This window comes from Dermacentor silvarum, chromosome 7 (assembly GCF_013339745.2).
Source record: "Dermacentor silvarum isolate Dsil-2018 chromosome 7, BIME_Dsil_1.4, whole genome shotgun sequence".
Lineage (NCBI taxonomy): Eukaryota > Metazoa > Arthropoda > Arachnida > Ixodida > Ixodidae > Dermacentor > Dermacentor silvarum.
Genome location: NC_051160.1, coordinates 88,798,760 through 88,819,919, shown reverse-complemented (window position 1 = coordinate 88,819,919; position 21,160 = coordinate 88,798,760). Strand labels below are relative to the sequence as shown.

Genomic DNA, 21,160 nt, shown 5'->3' with positions numbered 1-21,160 from the left:
TGTTGCGTATATTCTCAAAAATACGCAATGATATCGTTAGTTGTTTAGGACGCTTAACTGCGCCGAAGCTCAGTATAGATGTGGGCTTTGCTGGTGTTAGGCAAGTTGGCAACGGTTTCTGTCGCATTGTGTATAGCCTACAGCTCAAAAATTTATACCCATAACATAACTTTTCAACATGCCCGTTTCTCTGCCAACCTCTAGGTGGATAGGTACCAATGGCCTTAGGATCATGATCAGGATCATAGTTCAGTTGGCCAAATAGATGTAAAGAACTTGTAATTATGGCATGCCACTTTATTGTTTCTATGCTAATTGCAGTACCGCGATATTCATCAAGAGAGGGGTTCTGGCGGAAATTTTTAGAAGAAAAACGAGAGAACCCATGATTCAAGTCATTTTTACGCGCCAATAACTTCGTTAAAGTTGATTTGAAAAGCCCCTTTGGAAAGCTTGCTTTCGCCGTAAATGAAAATGCGAGCTGGCGCAGCACATACATTAAACCTTTCATTTCTCGATGTGAAAGAGACGCAAGCTGGGATACCAGCATTCGTGCAGCGTTCTTGACAAGCAATGCCTTGCTTAGTTGTCTTCAAATCAAAACAAGTATGTCAGGATCCAGCCTCATGTTAGCCTTTGGTAAAGCAAAACTGCAGAGTAGTTTCAAAAATATTGCTAGTAGACATTCATAAAGGCGTGCCACTAATAACATCAGAGATTGGGCTCGTTGGTTCAGCTTGGTTGAAAATTTATTACCATGGCTTTGAGAAGAACGTAAGATTTATGGTGATGCACAACTATCAGTTATAAAATTAAATTCAGAAACGAGTTTATACGAAATGCTGGAGCGAATTCAAATACAGACGCCACCACGTAGTTTTCGTGATAGGCACGCATTTATACAGTCATAACCATCGAGTGCAATACGATTATCCTCACACGAAACCCCCGTTTCGCTGAAACAGGAATAATCAAAGTAGCGATTAGGGTCGGATAATGATAAATGGATTTTATCTGATTGGTTTTGTAAGCATAATGAGCCTATTACTATTTCATATAATCCTACTTTGAGCTGAATATACGTTCATTGCAGGGCTAAGGCTTGCTTCAGCAATATTCAGTTACCCGTGTGTTGTACCAGCAGAATTCTATAGCGACAAATTTAATAATTTCATCGTATGAAAATGCGCTGCCGTCGTTGACTGGGGCTATTTTCCTTTGTCACTCACTTGGAAACATCAATACAACATCCGTCATGTGCCCTACGCATTGCAAGGCCTGCGTAACTCCGTTTCTTACTTTCAATATAACGTGTTATATAAGCTTCCCTGTTTGCCGTGTAATGAACACTTATGTCCGCCTCCACCGTACATTCGGAAAATGCAACAGGTGGCCTTATCAGCGAGCAGCAGGTCAGCAAAAGGAGCTTCCAAAACACAATATTCTCATAGAAAAATACCAACACTAGAATACTGTTTACGGAGGATTAGAAAGAAGACAACGTGTCGCTATAAATTTCCATAAGGCACAGCAATGTATAAATTCTTGATTTCCCGCCCAATGGCATAATATATGTTGGATACCAGAACATTTATGAATCGTGCACGTTTTTTAATTTGGTTATATGCTTGTTTACATCTTAAAGTACGGCCATGGTTTAGGTTTCAATTAAACTCTTGATTCCCAGCCCAATGATATCGTATACTTTGGATACAAGAATAAGTATGCAACATGCACATTTGACAACTAAATTGACATACGTGTTTACCATTGATGTAAAAGAAAGTGCTTAAAAGGCTGTGCATTGATTCATATACGTACTTCTGCTTCCGAGGATCAGGGGTTTGCTGAAAAATAACAGGCATTGATATTATTCCTCGGAGGGAGGTGTGCGCAAAGTAAAGCAGTGCAATACTCTGAAACCTTTGCCACGTGATGTGACCACAGAAATATATATTGCAGGGAAAGCATTGTCATAGCACACAAAATACCCATCTACTGATATTATTACAAATGCCTCCGGTCATGTGATCCCACGGAGCTTTGCCTGACACGTTGCGTATTTTGTGCGTGCATTGTACTCGTCGTTCTGTATTTGGCCATTTATAGATGATGCGGTAGAACTATTTGAGGAATCGCAAGGCACAGTGCAATGCAACTAGACAGGCGAGAACACCGACCGCTGGCCCCGCACTTTGATCCGACGCACCGCACGTGTACCGGCGAAAAGAGAGATGATAACGGATGTATTTTTCTTTTATTTAGCAATACAGTGAGCCTTTACAGGCTCTTACAGGAGTAGGTCACAAGCAGAACAAAACAAAACCTTGTGGTCCAAAACATGAGAAAGCTATGAAATACGGCAATTTTTACAGCGCAAATAAATAAGATACAAACACAACGAACAGATCAAAGAAAACAGTGCAAAGCAGATAATGCAGGCAAGGGGTAACAGCTGCGAAAAGTGTAAACGTGGCGATCAAACAATCCGAACATAGTTGCGCAGCACAATGTTGTAGCAGAGCACTAAACAATCGCAAGCAGACCTACTCATAGAAAAGTGCACGTATTTTGGTTTCAAATTGTTCGATAGAGTCAACATGTGCAATTTCTTCTGGCAAATTGTTCCAGGCTTGAATTGCAGAGGGAAAAAAATTATTTAAATGTGTTGCAGCGCGCTGAAAAATGTCTTATGCACTTATCATGATTTGTTCTTTCCGAATGTTGAAAAGGAGGCCTGATGTACTTTGTTTTGTCTATGTTTATGCGCCCGTGATAAAGGAGGTGATACGGGTGGCCGGCGTCAAGCAGCAGTCTCTAATGGATGGTGAAAAAAATGAGATCGGTGTCGGATGGATGTAGATCCTATTTCAGAAAATGAAAGCATTTATTTTTGTGCCCGTAATGCTATTTCCTATACCGTATTTACTCGCATAATCCTTGCACTTCTTTTTGCGGAAAATCGACGCAATTTTCGGGGGTGCGATAATTAGACCGTAAAAATTTTGCGCGAGAACGTACAAAGAGCTGAAAAAAAAAAACGCTTAACCTTGCACTCAGCCGCGCAACGCTTGAAACAGCGAAGCTGGGCAATCATAGCCCAGCATGTTCCGGAAGTGTGCGCGAACTTTTCATCTTATCACTCATGATGATGATAATTTCTATTCGCGCGTCTCGGACTTACGGCCGTCACTGCGTGTTGCACAGCGCAGTTTTCAACACCGACACCGCGTTGCAATGTCGAGAACGCGTTCTAGCAGACGCGCTCCGTGAATGCGTCTCCCTCTCTCTCTTGCTGTCATAGCGCGCAAAACCTCTTTATCTCGCAGAGTGCGAGCGTGCGAACACGCCAGCTCTGGAGGAAGACGACGACGCTCTAACGCAATCGTATGGTTCGCATAAGTGCATGTTCTGCAAGCGTGGCTGCATAGCCTATTAAAGGATCGGCTTTTAATAGGCTATATAGCCACGCTTGCAGAACATGCATTTATGCGAACCATATGATTGCGTTCGAGCATCGTCGTCTTCCTCCAGAGCTGGCGCGTTCGCACGCTCGGGCTCTGGTTCCTACCTTAAGATTACTGGCGGTCCTGCCTATAACATGTTCATAGCACTGGGTTTGCATAGCCTTTGGAGAGCTAGAATGTGTGATCGCCATACCGAAAGCCCGCGATCTACTAGATCATTCTTTCAAGAAAGTGCAGTTTTTGTAACAAGTGTGTACGCTGAGCAGGAACCTCCGCCTGACTGGATGCACTTGTTGGACGCATGTGTGTGTTTGCCCGAGTTTTAAGTGTGTAGCTATGTCCGCACTGTAATATACCTTCAGTTTTGTTTTCCATGCACTAAAGAGAAAAAAAGTGGCTTTATAGCCTAGTGGTTACGACGCTCGCTTTGGGACAGGGGGTATGCGAGTTCAAATCCTGACTCGGCAAGAAAGTTTATTTTCTTTCTTGGTAGTTTCTTGATACGCACCACAAATTACGGCTGGCTTAAACAGCTTCGCTGTTAAAACGAAGCAATTGCAAATTGGGGTGCCCGCCGGTGGCCCTGTTGCCGTTTTCCGGAGTATACTCAATTACTAGCAGTTACAAACCAGCTGTGTAGATTCCGTATCGATTCATAGCGACGCGAACAAAAACAATGCCGATATCTGCTACTCCCGTGCAGCTGTACGTGCTAAGAAAATTTCACAAAATGGCAGAAACTTCGCCACTTGTGGCTTGGTTTGAATTGTGTAAGGGCTGCGTGGTGTAGATAGTACTCATGATGCTTAAGAGATGGCGCTCGGCTGGCATACGCTATCATCATCAGTGGATGGAACGAGCAAAAATCTGCTGCTGCAATGTTTGGGGTTGTGATGATTACACGAAAAAAATATTATTTTTGTGTGCATTAGGCGAGTGCGAAAATTACGCGAGTAAATACAGTAATACTGCTTTCAGGCTACTATATCACAGCTTCAGCACCAAGGCCCCTTTCAGCAGTCTTCAGTTTCCCTTGTCCTTTACAAGCCGAAACAATTCTACAGCGACTAATTTCACAATTTCATCGCACCACAGTGCCTTGAAAGACCTTGACTGTGGTTGTTTTTTCTTGGCATTCATTGCGAAACTCCATTTTAACATCGGTTGTCTACACGTATTGTATGGCCTGCGTAACTCGGTTTCTCATTTTTAACCTAATCTGGAATATGTGCTGCCCTCATTTGCTCTGTGAGCAACATCGCTACCTTCTTTCCTACCATTAGCACCACGCTGGTATTTCTAAGGCGAAAGGCTTAAATATCTGTGTTTTAAGGTCGCGGTGAGGTACAGAAAAAGTGAGCGAGCTCGCCTCGCGCTTGCCTCGCGGTCGTGCCACTGCTCGCGTGTTCGTCGTCTTCTTCTACAGCTGGCTCCGACGCCGCTCATCACAAAATAAAGGTGAAGGGGAATAGACAGACAGACAAAGAACTTTTATTCAGGTCCTGAGGAACTGCGTTTGGACGCCCCCTTTCAGGGGGAGTCGGTAGCAGTCGCGGGCCGCTCCCACGCAGGGACCGGAAGACCGTGGCCCTCCGCCCTCTCGCAGGCCCTCTGGACAGCCCGAAGTTGAAGCGAGAGGTCGCCGCTTTTAAGGGCTTCCTCCCAGACCTCTTCGTTGTTGAACTCTGTGTCGCGTAACGCAGGACATTGCCAGAGCATGTGAGCTAATGAGCAGTACGCCTCTCCGCAGTCCGGCCATTGCGGTTCGATGTTGGGCGAGAAGTGACTAAATCTGCCCCTCGAAGGGAAATACCCCGTTTGGAGCATCCTAAAGGCCGTCGATTGCGATCGAGTGAGTCTAGGGTGAGGAGGTGGAAAAGCCCTCCGCGAAAGATGATAATGAGTCAAGATCTCGTGGAAAGTGAGGAGCGAGTCCCTGTACCTCCCGGCGTCCCCGCCTTCGAATCCGCCGGCACCGCCGCGGTGAGCGAAACCTCGCCCACGGTCATGGGCAAATTCATTGGCGTTGGGAACATCGGGATGTACGTTGGCCCCCATGTGGGCCGGCAACCATTTTATAGTGTGAAACCCGGCAGCCCCCTCGCTGCCGAGGATGGCCGCTGCTTCCCGCGAGATCGAGCCCGAAGCGAAAGCCCTAGCTGCGGACCGCGAGTCCGTGAATATATTTGGACGCGACAGGTCCTTCATTGCTATAGCGATGTCCATTTGCTCAGCCACCGTTGCCGAAACATTTCGAACCGAGGCAGAACGTAGGAGTTTGCCAGTATGGTCGACAGAAACCACTGCGAAGCAATCGGAACGCTCGTACTGGGCTGCATCGACAAAGGCTGCGAGATCCCCACTATCTGCAACCGATTTTAATAATGAACGGGCCCGAGCTATGCGGCGCCCTACATTGTATTGCGGGTGGACATTTCTTGGAAGTGGAGCTACCGTAAACGTACCTCTGATTGAGGATGGTAGAGTCACTTTACGCTGGTTAGTCTCCGTAAGACCGCAGCCTATGGATTCCAGGATGCGCCTACCAGCCCGCGAGGACGATAGACGCACGACCTGAGCCATCTGCTGGGCCTCGATCACCTCCGCGAGTGAGTTATGCATGCCTAATTGTATGAGCTTCTCGGTGCTGGTGGTGATAGGCAAGCCTAGAACTCGCTTTATACTTTTGCGCATTAGTGCATCGATTTTTGCCTCTTCCCTTTTGGACCAGTGCAGCGCCGAAGCGACGTAATTAATGTGGCTCATGAGAAACGCATGGTGGAGCCGTAGGAGATTGCTCTCGCTCAGCCCTCCCCTGCGGTTCGAGACCCTGAGTATGAGCCTAAGCATGTTCTCCGTCTTGGAGGTGATGCGGGCTATTGTCTGTGAGTTGCCCCCTTTGGACTCCAATAGGAGTCCGAGGATCCTGATGGAGTCTACCCTGGGGATCATCAGCCCATCCCGTGTGTATAGAGCTATGGGAATCTGCTCTAAAGGAGTGAAGTTCCTCACCCCTTGTCGTGTGGGTCTGTACAGTAATAACTCGGACTTAGCCGGTGACAGGCTCAGGCCCGAACCGACTAGAAAGTTCTCCGTGATGTCTAGTGCCTGTTGAAGCGCCTGCTCTACCCCGGCGTCGGACCCTCCCATGCACCACACGGTGATATCGTCCGCGTAGAGAGCATGGTTAGTCCCGCGCACCATGGCGAGTCGCTCCGAGAGGCCCTTCATGGCAATATTGAAGAGTAGAGGAGATATGACTGCCCCCTGAGGGGTGCCTCTCGCTCCCAAGGTAAATTCCTCGGATTTGACTTGACCGATCTTGATGGTAGCCCTGCGATCCCTCAGAAAGGAGCTAACGTACGCGTGGAAACGTTGTCCCAGCCCCATATCCGAGACCGCCTCAAGCACAAACTTGTGCGAGATATTGTCAAAAGCTTTGGCCAGGTCTAGAGCTAGTATGCCTCTAGTATCCCTGGTGTAGTTGTCAATAATCTGTCTCTTGATAAGGAGCATGACATCCTGTGTGGATAGTGCAGGTCTAAATCCCACCATATTGTGTGGAAATAGCTCTTTGCACTCTATGTACCGGGATACCCGATTGTGAATCGCATGTTCAGCCACCTTGCCCACGCAGGACGTAAGCGATGGGCCGCATGTTCTCCGGCGCTAGAGGTTTACCTGGCTTTGGGATGAGCACAACCGAGGCCGTCTTCCAGGATTCGGGGACCAGCCCCGTCTCCCAGATTTTATTGACTTCCTCAGTGAGCTTTTCGATGAATTTACCGTCCAAGTTGCGTAAGAGCTTATTTGAGATTCCATCCGGGCCCGGTGCAGAGCGCCCGTTGAGCTCATGGAGGACCTCCAGAATTTCGGGTTCCGTAAAAGGTGCGTCCAGCTCCTCAACCGGTCCCCCCCGGTAACGAGGATAGTCCGCATCCCCGGAAAGGCCCAGTGGAAGATATCTGTCCGCTAACTCCTGCAGGAGGGCCTTTTCGGACACCCCCTTCGCCTTTTGGCTATGAACGCAGCAATAATGCAACTTAATACAACTTAAGTCTGCAGCAGTGAGCCCCGTCCACGCCCTCATTACCACCAGCCACTGTTCCTCCGCGAGGCTGGAAATAGTTCGTACTTCAAACTTTCCCCGTTACTTAATAAGACGGAAACCACGAAAATAAAGTTATAAGCGCGTAATTTTATACGTTTTCACTCGTCCATTATAGTGGAACGGTGAAAGCCCTTGAACTGAAATAAAACGCTTGCAACGTAAAAACCCGGCGTGCGGCACACATCTTCACAAAATGCAAAAGGTACAATTTGCCACAGTTTTCTACAAAATTGCAAATACTGTAACGTTTTAAAATAAACGTTTATATCCAATAATTATTATTGTCGGTTACTGCGTTATAAAAAAGTTTTGTCTGCACAAAACGAATCGGGCTTACACACACTCCAGTCAGACTCCAGTTTCCAACATGGATGTCTCCCTGTGGAAGCGTTTCTGGCTGAGCACGATTATGCATTTGCCGTTCCTGCGCCATCGAGCAAGCCTTCATCGACTGCGCCGTCATCAGGTGTGCCTCAGGCGTGCCACGGTACTCCAATACCCCGAGCCAGTTGTTCAAGAAAAACAGCAGTGGGAATACCCTCTGCAGTGGCACTCAGCAAATCTTGCTGAATGTGTACATGAAGCTACGAAAAGAGGAACCGGATGTAGCGATCACGGAGACATGTGAGGGTGAGCGAAATGACCGGTGCAAGCTTACGGAAGGTTTTCGGTGTGAGAAGCACTGCCAAAAACATGGGCGGTTAGCTACGGACGCCTCCAGGGAAGCGGCCTAGAAGTGAAGGCTGTAAGATGCACCTGCATACTTATAATAGCTTCACGTTCACGGCTTTTTCCACCGCAACGAGATCCCAACAGCACAGAAGATCGCTGTGGAATTAGCATCCGCTAACACAGAAGATCTGCTGACCGTTCAGCCATGCACCCTCCGCCGCCTCATCCTGGATATCGGCTTCACGAGCGAGAAATATGGGAGGAACTCCTTGGTCATCGAGCGCGAAGACTTGTTGCGGTGGGAGCACAAGTGCATTTATGAGATTGCTCGGTACAGGAAAGAAGAGCGCAAGATAGTCTATCTTAATGAAACGTGGGTCATTGCTGGCCAAACAGTGAGTAAAGTCTGGGATGACAAGACAGTCAAGTCGTAACGCTACGCGTACTTGCGCGGCTTGACAATGGGGCTCAAGCAGCCGTCGGGAAAAGGAGAGCGGCTGATAGTGACTCATGTTGGTAGTGAGGACGGAGTTGTTGATGGTTACCTGGATGTGTTCGTGGGTAAGAAAACAGGTGACTACCACGAGGAAATGGACGGCAACCATTTCGAGGCGTGGTTCAGCTCGGTCATCAATAGGCTGCCACAGCGAAGCGCCATTGCCATAGACAATGTGTCCTGCCACTCCAGGCGCGTGGAGGAAATCCCTTCGAAATCATGGCTGAAGGCAGAGGTCCACGACTGGGTAGCTTTGAAGGCGATCCCGTGCTATGCCGCCATGACAAAGAAGCAGCTGCTTGACAGTGTGGCCGCCGTCAAGACCAAATTTATCAAGTACCGGGTTTATGCAGCTGCTGAAAGGGCTGGCTGTGTTGTCTTCAGGCTCCCTCCATATCACTGTGAGTTTAACCCCATGTAACTCATTTGGGCACACATTAACAATGGAGTGGCAGCATTGAACACCACATTCAAGACCAAGGATGTGCACAACCTTGCTGAAGTGCAGAAAGTCACACCAGAGAACTGGGCCAAGGCTGTGCAGCATGTTAAGGGCGTCGAAACACACTTCTGGGAGATGTGTGGCTTTATGACAAGATGGAGCCAATCATCATCAACTTGGGAAGTGATAACAGCACGTCTGAATCGGAGCTTTCAGGCATTAAGCCTTTACCAGGGTAACGAACTGAATCGTACCAGCTTAAAGGAGCTAAGTGAAGGTTGGGCAGCGTCTGAATGCCTCCTCAAGCCTATTGCCCTTAACGAACAAATTGCAGTGCATCACATGCCGCACTGGGTGAAGCCATGTGCAAGTGCGCCTTTATTTTAAATTGTGGCGCTTGATGTACCGAACCAACATATGGGCTATAAGGAACACTGTAGTAGAGGGCTTGACTGTGCCCGCTGCCACGTCTCACCTCGACTACACGATGGCGGACGCACGCTCCCCAGGCGCTCCTACTGCTGCTGCTTGGTTGTGCCCGCTACCACGTCTCACCTCGACTACACGATGACTGACGCACGCGCCCCTGGTGCCCTCACTGCTGCTGCTTGGCTGTGCCCACTGCCACGTCTCACCTCGACTACACGTAGGCTACATTCATGCTAACCTGAGCCCTTGTGGTGCGATGTCTTAGCAGACCTTCCCCGCCCTTTTGTTCTGGCCTCATTACATGCCCATGTCTTCCCATGCTTTCCATCCATCCGGGTGTCGTTTCGACCATGTCCATCTTGATGTTGTGGGCCCTCGACCAGTGTCTAAATGTTACCGTTATATAATACTCACCATGGTCGACCGTTTCACACGCTGGCTGAAGGCTGTTCCCATTCATGACATCACTACTGAGACTGTTTCCGACGCTTTCATTTCTGCTCGACGCGTGATGAACGAACCCCTCGCAGCATACCGCAGCGATCACAAGGCTCCTCTGCTCACTTTCACAAAATTGACCGGTGAGTTTTTCTATGTTCAATAAACGTGTTTCACTGCCAGCTTGTCTTCATTGATGTCACCAGTATACACACAATGAACATCTCGTTAATCCCAAGGCACACTCCAGTGGGCACACTCCAGTAAACATATTGTTGATGGCAAAGGGTATGGCTAGGTTTACAAAGGGACAAGCTTAGCTTTGCATCCATGTTCACGGAGTGGAAGGGCCGACAATTTTTTTTATCCATCCAGGCCCTTTCACGTAAAAGTATTTGAAAGGGTACATTACTCGTACTCAAGTTACTTGTCACTAAATTGTCCAAAACCCGCTTTCACTCAGAACATTACAAAGTGTTGAGCAGGTTCTTCTGTTCTCACAGCTCTGGCCTAGTAGTTTAACGTCCGTCTCGCATGCACGAGGTGTGGAGTTCTATCCCCAGTGCCGCCGGGTACCCATCGGTGATGCAACGGGTACAAGATTTCCCTTGGCCTGGTGCTATGCTTCTCTGGGGTGAAATGCCTGGAAAATGGGTCTTTAACCCCTCCTTGTATAAATAAAACTAATGTTTGGAATGGGGCTCTCTGGCAAAAGGCGCCATTGTGCCATAATTTTCAACATCAGGTGGTTGTGTTGTAAACCAGTCAATGGTCAGGTGGCAAGAATTTGTCACTCACTTTTGTAGCGGTTTTCTCCTTTGCAAAGCGGCACTGTTTTCAAGTGTTTCATATGAAGCACAACCAAGGCTTTGGCCATATGAGTGCTGTTCGTAAAATGTATATTGTTTTTTTCCATGTATATAGTAGTTGTGCTACCGTTAAGACCTGTATTTTGTGAAACAAAGCTTGCCAAATGAATTTGAAGCGTCCTACATGTGCATGATGCATGAGATTTTCTCAATCATGCACATAAATGAGCTTTTCGATCCATGCATAGCATACAATGCTTAGGCAGACTTCTTTCAGTAGTATCTATTCTCACCCAAGTACTTGTCAACATTTTCCAGCGGGTATACTTTTCAGTGGCTAACTAGATGGTTTCATTGGTCCTGGACAAGTGGCAACTGTTGCCGCTAGGGACGCTCAGTTACAGACTCCCCGAGGACGCCCAGTGGGTCGGCTCTTTGTCCAGATACGCAAGTGCTAAGGCACCCGTTTCTGAAGTTCTTTTCGGTAGCATATAATGAATGCTGGCTTTGCCAGTGTGTGACATGACGCTGCCCGGGATGTTTTGTCTTGCTACAAGGTTGCTCAAGCCTTTCCACCTCATGATTCTTTTGCAAGGGTTACGGTTGTACCATAAATTACGGTTACGGAGGTATCATAATTGTACCATTATAATTGGTCATAAATATAATTATACAATTAATCAGGAATGCCAAAAGCAGCTCGTGTGCGTCATCGGTCACCAGCCATTTTGTGAAACACTGAAATCAATACTTTAGTCAATATAGTCAATAGGTAGAAGTGGGTCAACGTCAACAAATGTATTTTCTCGGCTCAAGCGCAGAGGAAATATCAGTGCAGTCGTCATAGAACCAGTCTCTAATGTATTTCACCCCCATTACAGTGGTTTAAAGTATAGTGAGAAATGACATTTTTTACACTAGTGTTTCCTCTTCTCTGAACACTGGACATTGACAGTGGCAGCAAGTTGAATTCATTGAGTCAGTATTTCTCGTTTCATGGCAACGCAAGAAAACCTTTAACTTCATTTGTTGTCTTGACAAGAACTTGGATTTTGTATGGATCAGTGCATCCACAATTGCTTCTCCTCAGTCTGCCCCTTGGGCGACACTCAACCATAGTTGAGTGTCGTTGTCGTGTTGACACTCAACCAATGGGCTCCAACGATGAATGATCAAGTTAACACCTCACAGAGGGAGAGAGATGTAAATGCTTTAGTGTCAATGCTATGTATGTAAGTACATCTCTTAATAGGTGTATGTTGTCCGAGTCTAATGCATGTTCTTTTGTCACACTGAACCCTCACTGAGTCTTGGGTCTTTTTACTCGAGCCCAACACCACATATTGTTTGAATGCAAAAACAAACACAAACGTGCGTTACTAGTCTGTGCCTCAAAGATGCCTTGCCACAATACTAAGTTAAGACGATCAACAGTGAACCGTTGACCAAACAACATTGCCTCGTGGACTGCTATATAATGGTACTCTGCATAAATTACTTTTGTTACAGTATCTGATCAATTAAATATTGCCTGTTTATACCATCGAAGTGCCCAATGCACCTCAACCAAGCACCTATCTTGGGCACAAGAACTTCGCAAATGTCTTATCACATGCAGCTCAATTTTTTGATGTGCAACAATACAAACAGCCATAAATTAGGTTTGCAGTACTCTGTTCATGGCATTTGCTAATCAAAGGTGCTACGCCTTTGACGTCTGCACATAGTGTTATGTATGGTACCATATGTGGTGTTAAACCTCCCAAAACTGCATATGGGCTATAACACACGCAGTGCACAACCTCTTAGCTGCAGTGCCAGTTGCAGTAAAGTCATATGTGAGCTTAATATAAGGCAATGCTTGGCCAGTACATGAATCCGACATGCACCCAAGACATTTGGAACGAATTCTCCACCATTTAATGTCCATGGTTACCGAAACCAATTGCCTGCTCTGCACTACAAGAGTGCCTCACACTGTGCAATTAAGATGATTACAATGGTACTAGAATGATTCTGCCCAAGGCTGTACAAAGATAGTTTATTTAAGCATAAAATAAATGTATAAGGTCATCAAATCGTCAAACACAGCTCGTGGCTCTTCGGTGACACTGGATAAGTGGCGAAAGCGACACATTGGTAATGAGGGACGGCTCAGTGGAGGGCTCTGGAATAATTTCTACCACCTGGGTTTCCTTAAAGTGTACTCACGTCACACAGTATACAGGCGCCTTGCGTTTCGCCTTCATCGAAACGCGGATGACGTGGCAGGCCTTGAACCCATCCTCGGGCTTAGCAGCCGAGTCAGCCCGCAACGACAGAGTTCACCGTTGCACAGCGCACGGAAATCATGAAACCGAGTTGAAAATTATGTGCCTTTGAATAAGGCTTCAGAATTGCGCTATCTCAAAAGGACGTCCGCAGCGCCTACGGCCAGTTCGGAAACCACGCGAGCAAGCCGACAGTGGTTCTTCAGTGGCCCTGTCCAACCACGAAAAATTACAATGAAACATATATACTGAACTAAACTATATTGTTACGTGTGGAAGGACACAGACGAAAGAGGCTATTTACAGGCTATTTACACTGAAGCCAGACAGCCAGGCCCACAGTCGCTCGCACCAAGAGCACAGACATACTTCATCGTCTTTCGCGCGGCGGCTCGTCTCTTCAACATCTTTCGATGCTATCGTAATAATATGAATTTTACGATGCGATGAACGCACGGGTACAACTGAATTTAGGTTTTGTCCTCAATCAATAGCACTTCTCGCAAAAAAAGTATCTCCGAACGGCTGATCAACACGCACGATCAATACGAAGAGACCTACCCGGCTTTAGGGTGGGAAGTAAGGAACTGAAAAGACGGCGAGAACACTCTCTTGCTTCATACTTGACTTGAAGCGCAAGAAAACGGGGACCGATAAAGTGTGAGTGAGTCAGACAACTTTAATAAATATCCGGCAAATTGATGGCCTGGGTCTAGGCCGCGCCGGGGGCAGCAGAGAGACCCTGTCTCTCGGTAGCTTCCCGGGCTTGCTGGATGGCCCAAAGTTTCCTGAAGATCAGAGCTAGTCAGTGGGGCTCTTCACCGCGACGTTAGTTCATCCGGGGGGACTGCAATTCTCCTCTGAAGTATTTCACAATTCCAGAGTATGTGCTCTGGGGAGGCTACTCTATCATTAATTACATAACTTACGTTTGGCCTCAGGGTGTAAATCCGGAAACATGCGGTTAAGATGTACCGGGTTCGTGTAAGTTCCGATTTGAAGTCGCCTCCAGTCAACCGCCTGAGACCTGTTTCATTTTGGGTTAGGAGGTGGGTATGTATATACCCACCTCCTACCAGTTACTTACGTTTCACGAGATCGCGATAACGCGGCCTACAGCGAGCGCTCATCATCACTGGTAGGTCGCGTATACGTTGTCTCAATCTAGAAAGCAAGCGCGTTGGCACCAATATACAATCACTCATTCCGTTTCCCGAGGACACGCATCCTAGCTAATGAAGCAAATGACAGCTTGTGCGCATGCAGACGACGTAAGCGAAAAACAATTTGGATGGATTAATCGTACGCTTTGAGCTAGCTGTTTTATTTTTACTGGAGATGAAAACTGTTTTGATTCATAACGAATGCTAGGTTCAATGCCTACACTACAGTTTCTTTGGCGAAACGTCAAATTTTCGTCACGTTACGAAAGCAAACTGGGGCTATCGGCACCATTTGGCAAGCGTCACGCCTACGTCACGCCTCGAAGAATATGTCGGAATGTCCAGAACGGCGGCTCTGGAAAGGAGTAATGGAGCCAGCGCTCTCGTTTGCAAATGCAATTGTCTACTAGCGTTCCCATACTGGGCCTCGAGCTCAACGCCATAGTGCATTAAAGGAAAGGGCAACAACAAGCTGGGGAGGAGCAGGAAAATTTCAGCGGCTGAACTCCTAGAACGTTCTAAAACGGCGGCAGCACGCTCGCAGCGGGCTCTCGCGACTTGTACACGTCGCCGCGGGGGCTCTCAGCTTCACTGCACATCGCTATGGTTTCAACTAGGCCGTCCCTTTCAGATTATTAGAAATTTCTAAGCATTCCCGTAGTTTTTTTTTTTTGATTCGGCCCTTGCTGTGCTATTCTTACATCTTCTCATGCGTCTTTGTTACCTTCCACGTATCTGCCCAATACGTTAGCAGCAGAGCTCTATAAAGGGCGATGCGGTTACATTTGGGTGGCCCTTAATGATCGCCCGACTCCAGTTATGAGCGCCTAGAAGCGTTTCCAATACTGCCATCAGAGCAAACGTGAGATGTTGTTGGTTACCACTCACGCGACTCAACCCAATTCTGTCGTAAAACAGGCGATCAGCACTACTGCTCCGTTTAGATAAACATGATTGTCATCTACATACGCCACCACCTCTGCCATGTTTTACACTAAAATGCAGTAGTCGACGGCAGCGGTACAAGTAGCCGGTTTACAAGACATTTTCCTCAGTTCTTGCTTCCTTCCCTATCACTGCTTCGAAAAGCAACGAGCTGCACAGTTGGAGCAATATATATCTTATACTTGGACTCAGAGTACCTCCCCAATTGGTGCACTCGGACTCGGAGCATCGTAGCCACCATCTGAAGATGCCGTTAGTCTTCTGGGACAGAATTCAGAAAGTTTTGAGTGCGTGAGTGCTTTTTGTCATTGGCCGGTTAAGGGGGCCTCGGCTAATATATATCGCACCAGGATTGACTGGCAATTTCTGTTACAAACAATTTTAACGTAGGAGCTTTGTGTGAATACGGGCCTAACGTATTAATTTTCAAACCACCTCTAGCAGTTTCTACGCTAAGGTCCTTCAAGGAGTACAGTTATTTCAAGTCATCTGCGGCATTGCTGAACAAAACAAAGTTATTTGCAAAGTCTTATCGTAACTCATCGGTTCCACGCTGATGCTGACAGCTGATATTCACACGTCTACTTATTTATCCTTTTCTCGGGGACCGCATTTCACCCACTAAAACTTAAGGTTATCACTCATTGTAAGACGGGCCTGCATGTTCGGAACTTACTGGAACGTTATCGATGGTTCTGTCCGTTGCTTATTGTCACCGAAGCACATGTAGTCTGACTGTATGCGCGACGCGAATTGTGTAGTACTTTCTGAAAGACACGCGGGCACCAGGGGTTAATCTGGAACCTCCGATGACTCACGTATAAAAGCCGACGCGTTTCGCCGCTGACCAAATTTTCGACGACCGCCGATTGAGTTCGCCGCTATCATTGTGCTTCGAGCGTTACTTGTTTTGTGGGCACAAGTCCGCACAATAAAAAGTTACCTTCGTGATTCACAGTTTTCCTACTGTATTGTTGACCCTCACTACCATGTGAGAATATTTCTTCTAAGCGTACAGCCTAGAGCATCTTACACACTGGTTCTCTTTGCATGACCCCATTCTTCTGATTGATAGCGTGAATTTTTGATCCACTGCAGATATCAGGTCCTAAAACCAAGTCTGTTCTGTAGGATGGTTGATTTATGTATTCAGCGGAATGTAAGAGAAATTACTTTGGGGAACATGTTGTACAATACGGAAATCAAGCCACGTGGCCAATATTTCTTTAATTCGTTACAGTCTGTGTTGGTATGGAATGATATGAGGGTATTCTCCGAAATGTTTGTGATACTTGAAGTCATGAGGCATTACAAATGCAGCGTCGCAAGCTTTGTGCCATAATGAATAAATATCCGTCATATTGATAATATTGTATTCCGTAAACAGTATACTAGAACGATGCGACGTGACAGGATGCATGCGTCACGCATTATGTATAATATAGTTTATTTTGTGTAGACATTAACAAAATTACAATTACAAAGTAATGGTGATACCGAAGGAGGTCCCAAAGTAAAAACTGTCAGGGGGACTTCCTGTTAGTACATGTATAAAATGCAGAACATACGATTAGCAACTAAGGTAAAATTAGCAGGAAAATATAAATCAAGAGAACAGAAGTAAATAAAGACATCGTGTAACCTAAGGCTTCCGATTATAGGAAAATAGAAATCAACACATTAGAAGTAATTAATAAAACATCTGGCAGTTGAAGATTACTCAGAAATGACCAAGAGTAATTGTATTTTGAAATGCACATGTAAGTACAAACATAACAATAATCGAATGGCAGTAGAATGGTTATGTAACATCAACAGCGCGCAATCCAACACAGCAACAAAATGAATGTTTAAACAGCTAATGATATAGGAACTCAAACCGTGTGTCCGCAAATGCAATGCTAACGTTGTCCTACATCAACGTTTTCACGAGTAGACGTCGAGCTAATATTCAATGAAGTTGATTTATGGAGCCATTTCCATTTTTTTCTAACGCACATGGGTCAGTTTTATTTTCTATTTAAAGGATTATGCAATGAAGGGGTTTTGTTCCCGAGTGACACTTACGTCATTCCAGTTCCTCTTCACAGTATGGCGAAGTACACTGTTAGCACCCGTGGAATCATACGTAGACCGCCAGCAGTTGTGATCACTTATGCTTGATGCTTCAACCCCAAATAGATACAGGGGTTTTTGCTTGTTTCGCAGGAGCTGCATAGAAGAACAATAAATGACTTCTTGCCACTTTACAGGTTCCTGTCTCAAGAAATGTACTTTTATAAAATGCAGGTATACTGCAGGTAAGTATTTTAATTAAGTAATTTTGATAAACGAAACGAAAATAGTGACTTATTTATTCATACAAATATGATGGCACGGCGATTCAAAACCAGGGGCAGAAATAAAAACACACATTACGAAAGAATTTCTCCGTAACAAAACTATGATGAAATAAAGCGTGTTCACGAAGCCAAACATCTGTAACTCGGCAAGCTAATGATAACTACCGCTGCAAAAACGAGCGGTATAGTTGATAAGAGGCATCCATGCAATGGTGGAATGGGTGTGAAATTATGTTCTTGCGTCTAAATGTAGCCATAGGTTGAGTGGCAAAATTTAGTCAGTCATTGCTGTTGCCGATATAAGAAGACAGTTCTATGATAGGAGGGTAGCTGGCTTACAACATATAGACGCTGATCAGTGCTGCTGCCACTGGTAACAGTTGAAACGCACTGTCACAGGCGATTGGCTGGAAAGTCATGCCAGTTATTTTGAGGATGATACGAGCTTTCTTGATGGGTTGTCTACGCATTCTGATACGGCAAGCAAAAAGTGCAATTTTTTCACAAGATTGACCTAGGCACGCACTGCTGCGGAAGGTAACTTTATGCTGTTGTAGCTTGTAGTTTTTGTAGTTTCAGCTGCTGGTTAATATCCGGAATGCTGTATTTTTACAGAAGTTGTGTTTGTGCTTATTCGTGTTTCGATATATACAGGTGCGCTTTTAGTGTTTTTGAATGCGAAATCACTGCGCGCTGTTTAACCGTTTTAGGTCTGGTTCGCCACTTGACTACTTTCTAGAGAAGCAGCGACTGCTTCGACTTGCTGAACCATAGTTGCCATTAAGATCGGTCTTTGCACTTGTAATCCATGGTCTCCCGAGAGATTTCCAACGGCATGCACAAATAAAAGGGCCGGACACTCTCGAAGCTCTACTAGAGCTGCTACAAGTATTCCCTCACTACTGGTCCGAGAGGAGCTTGAAGACGCGGCCAGACGTTCCCCATCAGTCAGATACTCAGTCGAGCAACTCGGATGCACGGTCGCCGCAACTTAAAGACAGTGCATATATTAGACTTCGTGTGACCGCCTCACGACCCGGTAACGCCTTGCTGTCACCAACACTAACACAAAAAAAAGAAAAAAATGCCACAAAAGCCTCAGTGTGTTCCACGGAAACGAAACGAGACCATCCTACTGATCTCTTCACGTTTACTTCACATGCACCTTGAAGTGAACGGACAGAACCTGCGAGCTCTTGTCGACAGTGCAGCTTCAATATCAATACTCAAGAGAAGCAGAGCAAATGCTGAAGACATATTCACAGGCAGATCAGTGCTTGTACGAGGTTATGATGGTCATGAAAAGGAACAATGCGAATGGATAAGCTTAAAGCTAAAATATCAGTCGCAGTACGCTGAAGTTCTTTCCTTGGTGATAGAAGGTGTCGAATACGACTTCCTTTTCTCTCGCCCGGACATGGGACGACGCTGTGTCTTTAAGCCCCGATGAAGAGAATTCGAAACCTTTGACTGACGCAAATCGAATTCGCAGACAGAAAAATGGAGAGATTATTCAGAAACTCTACCCGGAATTGTTCTGCTTGGGAGGCTATCCTGCTGGTACCGCCAAGTTTGAAGTCACCTTTAAATTATACGACACTACTATATTCCGCCAAAGCCATACAACCTATCGAGAGAAAAGAAGACATGGCTAAAAAAGAAGCTTCAAAAGATGTTAGATGCTGGTATCATCCGTCCATCTGTATCGCCGTTTGCATCGCCAGTCACCATCGCCCCAAAGCAAGACGGTAGCCTCAGGCTGTGCACTGACTATACAGCGATCAACAACCAGACGCATTTGATCCCATTTCCAATTCCTCGAATAGACAGCATCATTGACGAAACCGGCGGCTGTACCTGGTTTTTCAGGATAGATCTGTGCAAGGGCTTCTGGACAATGCCACTTCAAGAAGAAACCAAGCAATGCACCGGCTTTGGGTCTCCATTTGACAATTATTAATACAATCGTCTTCCGTTTGGTTGGAAAAACTCGCCCAGTTGGTTTCAGAAGATGATGAATATAGTTCTGAACCTGTTTATTGGTCGCTTCAGCAATGTATAAGTAGACGACATCATTGTGTATTCTAAGAGTGAGCAGCAACATGAAGAACACCTTGCGCATGTTCTCACTGCCTTGTCCGAAGCGATGCTCAAGGTAAACTTCAAAAGTGCGAGTTCTTTAAAAACAAGCTTACCTTTTTGCGTCGAGTATTGGATGGTACCAATAAATATACCAAAGAAGAGTCCGTGGCGCGCATCGCTAAACTTGTGAAGCCTTCTCACATCCATTCACTTCGCGTGTTTTTGGGACTAGCCGGCTGTTTCAGAGCATTTATTCGGGACTACGCTATCAAGACACTGTGCTTAACAAGGTTAACGCAAAAAGATGTACATTTTCAATGGACAAGAGAATGCGACTATACGTACGAAGAGCTAGTACAGCTAATTTCTTCTGGCCCTGTGCTTTGCCTTCCGGACTTTTCGCTTCCATTTGAACTAAATACAGATGCGTCGCATTATGGAACCGGAGCTGTTCAGCATCAACGAGACTCCACCAGGGCAACCAATCAGCAGCTTCGCGTGATAGGTTACTACAGTTACACTTTCACCAAGATGGAAGAAAACTACACAACAACTAAGAAAGAAGCCCTCGCTGTCCTAAAGGCCATTCGGTACTTCCGCTCCTATTAGAAGGATAAAAATTCAAGATTTATATTGATCACGAAGCACTGACACACCTTTTGAAGTTCGCGGAACTTAAAGGAAAAATCGCACGCTGGGTGAACGAGCTTCAGCAGTTTGACTTTGAAGTCAGTCATCGCCCGGGAGCTTCCATGAAAGACGCTGTCGCTATGTCGAGGTTGGCGGTCACGCCCTTTTCAGTTCACCAAGAAGCAATAAACGCAGCTGAACTTTGGGAAGGAACTGAAGCACTACAGCCTACAGTGACGGGGGAAATTATAGTGCCTCCCACACTTGTGTCGAAAATCTTTGATCTCTACCATAATAGCCCTCATTCAGGTGGACACGATGGATTTTGGAGAACCTACATTAAGCTCACGAAGAGATTTACATGGCCCCACATGAAACGAGACGCGAATATGTATGTGCAATCTTGGGACGAATGTCAAGTGAATAAGGTGAAATACAAACAACCAACTCAACAAATGGCATTGCCGAAACATTCAGGGACACCATTCGAAGTTGTCCGCCTAGACTTCGCCGAACGCCGTAAGAAGTCGGAAGGTGTGAAGAAAACGCAAGCGTTCCTTGTGTGCGTGGATGAGCGCACAAGGATGGTAGCAGCGAAGCCAGGAAGAGAGGACGCCAACAGCGTGATCTCATTGCTGAACCGCAAAGTGTTTGACAACGTGAATGTTTTGGTATCAGTTAATTGTCCAGCCTTTCGAAGCCATAAACTGCAGGAATGGGCAGAACGACGAGGAGTAACTCTGAGATTCACTGCCCTGTACCATCCAGCAGCTAATGGATTGGCGGACCGAACTATTCGGGACCTGAAGCAATACATCAACATGTACCCAATTTTCCCGGGAGGATGGAAGTGCTGCCTTGAAG

General features: G+C 46.2%; 1 protein-coding gene across 4 annotated transcripts in view; it reads right to left on the bottom strand.

Annotated features, from left to right (window-relative positions):
* LOC125946854 (uncharacterized) overlaps window positions 1-21,160 on the bottom strand; it is a 184,956-nt gene that overhangs the window by 30,268 nt on the left and 133,528 nt on the right. For 3 of the 4 annotated variants that reach the window (XM_049670946.1, XM_049670945.1, XM_049670944.1), the window contains exons 3-4: window positions 17,310-17,453; window positions 1,822-1,847 (exon numbers count right to left, since the gene is read on the bottom strand). In XM_049670946.1, coding sequence (XP_049526903.1) covers window positions 1,822-1,847; window positions 17,310-17,453 — 170 coding nt within the window. The remainder of the gene's footprint in view (window positions 1-1,821; window positions 1,848-17,309; window positions 17,454-21,160) is intronic. The other variant, XM_049670947.1, reaches the window with a different exon arrangement.